This window comes from Adiantum capillus-veneris, chromosome 15 (assembly GCF_014529385.1).
Source record: "Adiantum capillus-veneris isolate H3 chromosome 15, ASM1452938v2, whole genome shotgun sequence".
Classification (NCBI taxonomy): Eukaryota; Viridiplantae; Streptophyta; class Polypodiopsida; order Polypodiales; family Pteridaceae; genus Adiantum; species Adiantum capillus-veneris.
In genome coordinates, this window is record NC_140945.1 from 101365228 (window position 1) to 101373968 (window position 8741).

General features: G+C 42.0%; 1 protein-coding gene and 1 pseudogene across 1 annotated transcript; both read right to left on the reverse strand.

Annotated features, from left to right (window-relative positions):
- Positions 1-1795: 1795 nt before the first annotated feature.
- Positions 1796-4708, reverse strand: LOC147441174 (uncharacterized). The gene is made up of 2 exons (XM_086483400.1): positions 3904-4708; positions 1796-3804 (listed from the first exon to the last, which is right to left on the reverse strand). The coding sequence occupies exons 1-2, from the start codon at positions 4706-4708 to the stop codon at positions 1796-1798; spliced, it is 2814 nt and encodes a 937-aa protein (XP_086339526.1).
- A 2329-nt stretch (positions 4709-7037) lies between these two features.
- On the reverse strand, positions 7038-7710 carry LOC147441175 (uncharacterized; annotated as a pseudogene).
- Between the last annotated feature and the right edge of the window lie 1031 nt (positions 7711-8741).

Sequence of the window (8741 nt, forward strand, 5' to 3'; positions counted from 1 at the left end):
CAATCAAAATGTCAAAATGTCCAAAATAATATCTATGCACAGTACATAGAGATGCAAGCTTTCTACATCCTAAAGCGCAACCTACGACATGCTCTACCATGGTATTGAACCACCCATGGTCCACGATGTAAAACACATCGACCAATCACTGGGGGGATAGACCCCAGAACAAAAATGCGTAGGGACCAACTACCATGGGTTAGACTTTGAGAAAACACAACATTCATTGGGAGGGTTCTTCCGAGCTCTGCAATGGTGATACGTGCTCTGAATCCTCTACGGATAGCAATTTGGACGTAGCAGAGCAAACTTGGATCATATAAGGCCTCAAAAAATCCCACCAACAAGAATTGTGGGTAATTTTGTAATCTATATCCAATCAAAAGTCTATTAGTATAAACAAAATGGAGACAAAATAGAACCTGGTTACTTTACGACATCAACACTGTTACCTTACTACATCCAAAACCTTGAGCAGATGAATAACCTCCATGGCGCTGATAGGGCCCCTCCATAGTATTGGATCTAGAACATAATTGGTGACTGTGAGTTTCAAATTCTTGTGTGTGTGTGTGTGTGTGTGTGTGTGTGTGTGTGTGAGAGAGAGAGAGAGAGAGAGAGAGAGAGAGAGAGAGAGAGAGTAGCATCTTTTACCTTGGATGTCTCGAGGCGTCCTTCCTAGCGTATAGGTCACGGAGGCGTTAAGATCCATCTTCATTCAAAAAAAAAAAGTAAATGAAGATCAAAGATTGGTGCTATGTATTTTGGGGAGAGAGAGAGAGAGAGAGAGAGAGAGAGAGAGAGAGAGAGAGAGACCAAAAATACATAGCACAAGTATGGAGATCCCCTATCATATCACTATATAAGGCCTCAAAATGTAATATTCCAAAGAAGACACCTCTCTGATATTTATGAGCAAATTGGTAGACTAAAAATGTACGTTTACAAAGCTTATAAATGAGATGGGTGCTTATATATTATATCTACATAGCTACTGCATAATCCAAATCTTGCAAGGTTGAATGGGTCTTTACACCTTCATTTCATTTCATAATGAGGTCAATTGCAACACTTCCTTGTAGACAATGTTAGAAGTGTATGTCCTTTGGTCTTCCCCTTTCCTCACACTTGTGTGGTGACCATCATCAACCACAACCTTGATGGCAGAAGACGATCTCACGCGAGACATTGCCACATACAATTGACCATGGGTGAAAACAGGTGTTGGGAGATACAATCCAAGCACTCCCAATGTTTGGCCTTGCGCTTTGTTGACCGTCATCCCAAAAGCACATCTCAGGGGAAATTGTCGACGTTTCAACTCAAAAGGGAGGCCTTCTCTAGCTCCCATGAGAAAATCAATCCTTGGGATGAACACTGTATTTCCTGCATGTGACCATGTAATGATTTCTTCTTCAATCACTTTGTTGTGGAATTGCTTACAAATCAAGCGTGTTCCATTACAAAGACCACTTATTGGATCCAAATTGCAGAGCAACATAGCTGGAGCATTTTGTTTCAAATGCAAAACATGCGGTGGAAAACCTCCTCCAAGATCTAAACTATTTAAGAACTCGGTTGTGAATAAACTGCTATCACAATCTGATTCACACACTAAGTCTACACTGACATATTCCTTATAAGTACCAGAACATTTCTGCAATACCAAATTGTTTATAGCATCCACATCCTTGTTGCGAGGTGCCAAGATTTCCCTGTCCTTGAAAAAGGTTGCATGGCAAGAGAGTGTTTCAAGGTCTCCATATATGCAATCAATAAGACCTTGCAAACTATTTTATGCTGGCATCATGCAGGGTGGCAAAGCTACATTATCATCTCTCTCCCCATCACAAACATTGCCATTCCCAATATCAAGTGTCCATTGCACAAATTCTCTTTCTCTAACATTATTGCAACAATTGACCACTCGCATGTTCTCTGTTAGACGCAGAATTTCTGTACAACACCAAATGTATGAGCGGCACAAAGATGCATCAACAATGTCTGTCCTTCCACCTCTACGTACAACATGCAAGATCTGTCTAAAATCACCACCAAGGAGGAAAACCTTTCCACCAAACACCATGTTATTATGCATCACATCTCTTAGTGTCTTGTCAAGAGCCTCAAAAGCATGTCTATGAGTCATGGGAGCTTCATCCCATATGATCAATGAAGCCATTCGCAACAGCTCAGCAAGTTGGCTATTTACTTTAATATTCCATGTCGAGTTAGAAGTTATATCAATAGGAATCTTGAATCTAGAATGTGCGGTCCTTCCATTGTCAAGAAGTTGTGTTGCAATACCAGATGATGCGCATGCCAAATCAACTTTGCTCTCTCCACGTATGCGAGAGAGCAAGGAATTATAAAGATAGGTCTTTCCTGTTCCACCTGGCCCATCCAAGAAGGACACAGTCCCACTATTCATGCCAATGGCTTCTAAAACTCGATTGTAAGCTTCCCTTTGTCCAGCATTCAAAGATGATTCAATTCGAGCAGACAGGCCTCTTTGTTCCTCCACATTATACATTAACTCTTCAGCAAGCACTCCATGATCACTCATTACTTGCAATGTGTGATCCACCTGGGGCATTCCAGAGTAATCTGAGAGACTCTTTCCATATTGTTGAAGCATTGTCTCCAAGCTCGATAATGCTTGGTTTTGTGCCATGCGTTCATAGATACGCTCATTAGTTGTGGAAGTCCTCATATGATATACATGGTCCTCAGAAAGCTCCTTACTGAAGTGATTCCATAATGCACCAGGACATATTGGCTCACAAAAAACCAAAATGATTACAAATAGTAGCCGTAATTGTTTTCCTGTTTGTTGAAATGAAGCTTCCTCTAAACAAAGAAACCATTCATCATCAACTTGGAATAATCCCCGTGCATTGCATGCTTCTTTAAATGTTTCATATACTCGTACATTGAAGGTTCGAATATCCTCAAAAGACCTACATCCTTTGCACTTGTTGAGTAGCATGCGCAAATAGTATAACTCTCCGGTAGTGGGAACTATGTTGTACATTCTTCCAATCACGTCTCCTTTCTGTCTTGGAGTCCATGTTCTGCTTGTTGACTTCCAAACCCACTTTGTTGGGAAGTCTATGTACAACAAATCATTGGCCTCTGGATATCTTTGATTTGCAACAAAACACTCAGTGAGTGTAGTCTTTCTGTTGTCCTCTCTCTCCACCACACTCTGTATAGTCGCTTTGTCATTAAAGAAGACTTGATTTTGATGAGGTAAATGAACATGGAGGCGTTGTATGTCATGTTTCTCTTGATGCAAGTCAAACCCAAATATCCGCCAGATAGCCTTGGATGCTGATACATATCGTGCATTAAGATAGTTTGTAACTTCATCTAAAATCCCTGCAGTGTCTTGTAGAGCAATAGTCGCCCTATCATGTCCCTTATACACATACTTGTAGAGATATTTCACAGCGGATATAGTGGAGCAAACCTCGAGATTGATATGTGCATTGTACCTTACTGACAAAAATGGATTGTATGGAACAATGCATTTAATATTCATTTGCACATTCTTATAAACAGTGTGATTTCCATCATCCCTCCTCATGTATGTTGGGTATCCTTCCCTATCCACATTAGTCGATCCGCTGAAGCCTCGAGGGTATTTAAACCTGCACTTTCCCTCTACCATACATGGAGCATTTCTATTCAAGTTTCCACATGGACCATGTACATTACACCGACTGATAATGTCATACAATTGTGGAAACATCACCTTATTAGGAAGCTCCGCACACACCATCTTATCATAATGCGATGTCTCTATTGGTTTGTGTTCAGGAGAAAGTATCAATAGAATGTGGGCATGGGGAAGGCCTCTCTTTTAAAACTCAATCACAGAAATGTGTCCAATGACCTTACCAAAAATCTCTCCCTTAATCAGCAAGCCCATCAAATCCTTGAACTTATGGTAGAAAACACGTGCAGTAAGGTCAGGACGATCGTTGGATGTTTGTCCAGGCAATAACACGTCCTCTATCTCCTTCCAACCAGGATTGCATGTGAATGTTATGAAGAGATCCGGCTTCCCCCTTTTGCGTGCAATTGCCATGGAATCCTGATAAAGTTGGTGCATATAGGGTGAACTACCAACATATGATGAAGGAAATACCACCCTCCTGCCAACATTAGCACCCAATAACTGTTCTCTGTCACCCCTTGTTCCATCTCTTGCTCCGATCATGTCAGCCAAACCTTGATACACCTCACTGCGTAGATCACTTTGATGATTGCGAACCCATAAAAGCCTCAACTCCTCCATACAACTGTATGCATCAACAATATATTGTTGCAGTAGCCTACCACCACGTAGAAGACATTGTGGTGTGCCATCCCTGATTTGCAATCTATACTTGTAGAAATCCATTGTAGAAATATACCTTGTATTCCCTCCCCCTTGCTCTCTGTTTTCCCGTGGCCTGTTTAACACCTGTTTGTAGGGATTCCAACCTTCTTCACCACTTGGAAATAGCAACACATATAAGAGAGGCATGTACGACCTGTGGCAATTTGAGATTCTTCTTAGACCACCACCAGAAAGATTCAACACAATATCTCGATGGCCAATGTTGCTCTCATCGCCTTGACCAGGCATGATTGCAGCAACTTCCACACCTGTTGGAGCAAGGGACTTGCAGCCATTAGTACGTTTCTCAATGATGACCATCCTTATGTCAGGAATATTGAAAGTTTGAACCTTTGATGCAAACTACCTGAAAGCTTGAACCTATGGATTTACGCGATGCATCATTGATTGAAAGATTTCCAAAACATCTGGCCTGAGTTTAGAAACATGTTGCATCCTATTTTGCAACTCATTCTCAGTGTCAAAAAAATACAACTGAGCAAAGCGAGGAATTTGATCTGGCTATTCTTCAGACATCAATGGACCAATTCTATGATAGATAGATCCATGCACTTTGAAGGTATAGATTCCTTTTCTTTGACAGAGAGATTCATCTATATGAGCTCCTAAAGAAGCAAATGCCAACACACTATTGTATGCTCTAATATGTTTTAGAAATTTCTTGCTTCTAGTATTACCTCCGTGCATTAATTCTCTTAATTCTAAAGGAGGTTCACATAATGGTGGCAAAGAAACACTCCCTGAGTTGCAACAACTTTTCCCCACAAATGTGCGAATGGTCTTCGCTTCTATCTTCCAAGCAAAAGCACCACAAAGGGAACGTGAAAAATCCAAGCTGCCTATGCTGTGAAGTATAGACTTTTTGTGAAAAAGTGACAACATAGAGATATGCATCAAGGGTGTGTTTTCAGGATATATGTAGGTGATGGATAGGAAATGCCTTTCGACTTTGGAGTAATCTCCCTCTCTAGAGACAACTATGGGCTCCCCATGAACATTTCCATTATTGACTTCCAAATTGCTTCTCACTTCAATCTCCTCTCGATTTTGCAGAAGCATTGGATCAATATCTACATCCATTCCAACCCTTCCCTGAGAGAATTCATTGCATTGATCCACATTTATCAAATGCTGGCAATCTTCCAAGCAAGCTACATTAATCCCCCCTAGAGAGCGCCGAATTCTCTCTCTTGCTGCCTCACGTCGCGTAGCTCGATAGGCTTGACAGATCCTACTACGTCTTGCATGTCCAAGAGACAACACCTTCGAACCAATAGCCATCTGTCCCAAAAAGAACTCTTATAAGTAATCTTAAATGTGGAGAATTAAGGAGAGAGTGGATCTTATCTCATAGTCTCCATCTCTCACGTTTCATGTATGGAAACTATGAGAGAGAGAGAGAGAGAGAGATTACAGAGGGGGGAGGAGCTTGTGCACCAGATTAGCATGAATACTATGGAACAATAGTTGAGAGATAGAGAGAGCGAGAGAGAGCTGGTGCATAACACAACTTTGGAGAGCACCTCATTTAACATGTTATGGCCACAATTTTATAGAGAGAGAGAGAGAGGGGGGGGGGGGGGCTACTTCTCTTACAAATACCACTCCGAAAAGTAGCTGAGAGAGAGAGATAGATAGAGAGAGAGAGATAGAGAGAGAGAGAGGCTACTTCTTTCACAAAGACCACTCCGAAAAGTAGCTGAGAGAGAGAGAGAGAGAGAGAGAGAGAGAGAGAGAGAGAGAGAGAGAGAGATCTTGAAAGAGGCAAATCTATACACATTAAAATAGGCATTGGGACTTTGTGCACCAAATTAGCATGAAACTTAGAGAGAGAGAGAGAGAGAGAGAGAGAGAGAGAGAGAGAGATGCGCTGCATAACAACTTTGGAGATCACTTCTTTCAACATATTATGGCCACAATTTTAGAGAGAGTGTGTGTGTGAGAGAGAGATAGATAGATAGAGAGAGAGAGAGAGAGAGAGAGAGAGAGAGAGAGAGAGAGATTGAAAGAGGCAAATCTATACACCTTAAATTAGGCGTTGGGACTTTGTGCACCAAATTAGCATGACACTTAGAGAGAGAGAGAGAGGATCTAAAAGAAAAGAGAGAGAGAGAGAGCTCGTGTCTAGCACAACTTTGGAGATCACTTCTTTCAACATGTTATGGCCACAATTTTAGAGAGAGAGAGAGAGAAATCTTGAAAGAGGCGAATCTATACACCTTGAAAGAGGTGAGAGAGAGAGAAGGGAAGAGGACTCTGTGCACCAAATTAGCCTGACCACTTAGGGGTAGAGAGAGAGAGAGAGAGAGAGAGAGAGAGAGAGAGAGAGAGAGAGGGGGGGGGGGGGGGGGTGACTCAAGAGACATAATGGCAAAAACACTTAGAAAAGAGAGTTCATCATCCATCCACTACATACATAAGATAGACCTTCATCACGTAGATCCCCATAGTAGCATAAAAATGAGAGAGAAGAACATGTAGATTCACAAAGCCTATAAATGAGGAAGATGTGAGTATTATCGCTCATCATCCATCCACTACAAAACGTAAATCCCCATAGTAGCCTATAAATGAGAGAGAATAACATGTAGATCTGCAAAGCATATAAATGAGGGAGACGTGAGTATTATCATCCACTACGTACTTCACTTCCTATGAGGGGTCCCCTGCTTCGAACTCGATGGAATATCTCCAGTCACATTAATCCCCTTCTTGGGCCAATGGGTCGACACCAATGCATTGAGCTTGTTTGTGATAGACTTGACTTCAGATACACCTGTATTATGTTGTATTGCTACGGAAGTCAATTTGTTGCTGGTGCTTCGCAATTCAGACACAATTCTTTTTAAATCAATGCCATCCTTGTCAGGTTTGTTCTCAAGAAGTGACATTTCCAAGAGGCTCATGATTTTGTCCTGGTTTCTTTTTATCTCAGAAAGTTGTACTTGCACTATGTTTTGTTTCTGCAAAACATCATTGATCTGTACTTGCATTTGCACCTCTAAGCGGCGAAGATAAACCCCTTGCTGATGTTGTAAATGGCTCAACCTGTGAATGCTCTCTTTGTGTGATGCCTCCACTCTCTCACATGAGGCTTGAATGTTGGAGTACATTGTGCGGATATCACCTAGCTCATCTGCAATCTGCCTCTCTGATGATCCATTTGTTATTTGCCTTTTTGAAGGTCCATCCCCCCCTCATGCAACACGCTTGGCAGTTCGCACATTGTTGATTTGGTCTCTCTCTGGGGTAGAAAAGACCACCTCCAATGAATCTCCTCCAGAGGCAAGGGCTTGCTCCATTACTCTGAGAAAGTAAGGATAGGTTAGGACAGAGCGTGGAGCAGGATTGGCTCGATACTCTCTCTCTCTCTCTCTCTCTCTCTCTCTCTCTCTCTCTCTCTCTCTCTCTCTCTCTCTCTCTACCCATCTCTCGATTTCCGTCTTTCTCTCCATTTCTCTCCCTATCCCTATCTGCGTCGACTACTTCTCTCTCTATCCGCTATCCCCCCTTTTCTCTCCACCTATCTCTCAATTTTTTTTCACCACCGTTGTAAAGAATTTCCTCCCTCTCTCTCTCTAACTCTCTAGTGGGTGCAGTTATTGGGTGCCTCTGTCTCTATCCCTACAAATCTCCACACCGGCTACTTCTCTCTCTATCTCTCTTTCTCTCCATTTCTCTCTCTATCCATATCACGATTTTTCATCTCTACCAATCTCTTGATTTCCCTCCTTCTCTCCTTATCCCTATCCGCGCCATTCTATAACGTCATTTTGACATTTTGAAGACGTCAATATTTCATTTCATTACATATCTCCCTCTCTCTCTCTCTCTCTCTTTCTCTCTCTCTCTCTCTCTCTCTCTCCTCTCTCTCTCTCTCTCTCTCTCTCTCTCTCTTTCAGCCGTTTTTTGACCTAGTAGACAGCAGTTCACTCTTTTGACCATAACTTGCTCATCCGAACTCCGATTTAGGTGATCTATAGCCTCAATCGAAGAGCACGAAGCCCTCTACGCATTGTTGTAAAGACAAAATTTTTCTGTGTAATGGAAGGCTTTGCTGTAACAGCATCTCAGAACTGAAAAAACTGTCAAAACTTTGCGTTTTTGTTGCCGACTTGAAGGCAATGTCAGACAAAACTCGCAAGGGTGGAAAAGCCACACTCGCCATGGAGAATGATGCAGAATCTCCAAGGAATTTGGATGCTAATCCAACCACATCGTCTACAACAACGGAAGCAATGATCATGGCTTACTTGATCTCGTTACAAGAAACCGTCAACAAGCAAGGTGAAGAGTTGCGCGCACTTGCAATGGAGAATGGTACTTTAAGAGT

Excerpts from the sequence above, each read along its gene's own strand:
- LOC147441174 (XM_086483400.1), bottom strand. The coding sequence starts at position 4,708 with ATGGTCATCATTGAGAAACGTACTAATGGCTGCAAGTCCCTTGCTCCA. Across the intron at positions 3,805-3,903 it reads GATTAAGGGAGAGATTTTTG|AGACATCGCATTATGATAAG; the intron begins GTAAGGTCATTG and ends ACAAACCAATAG.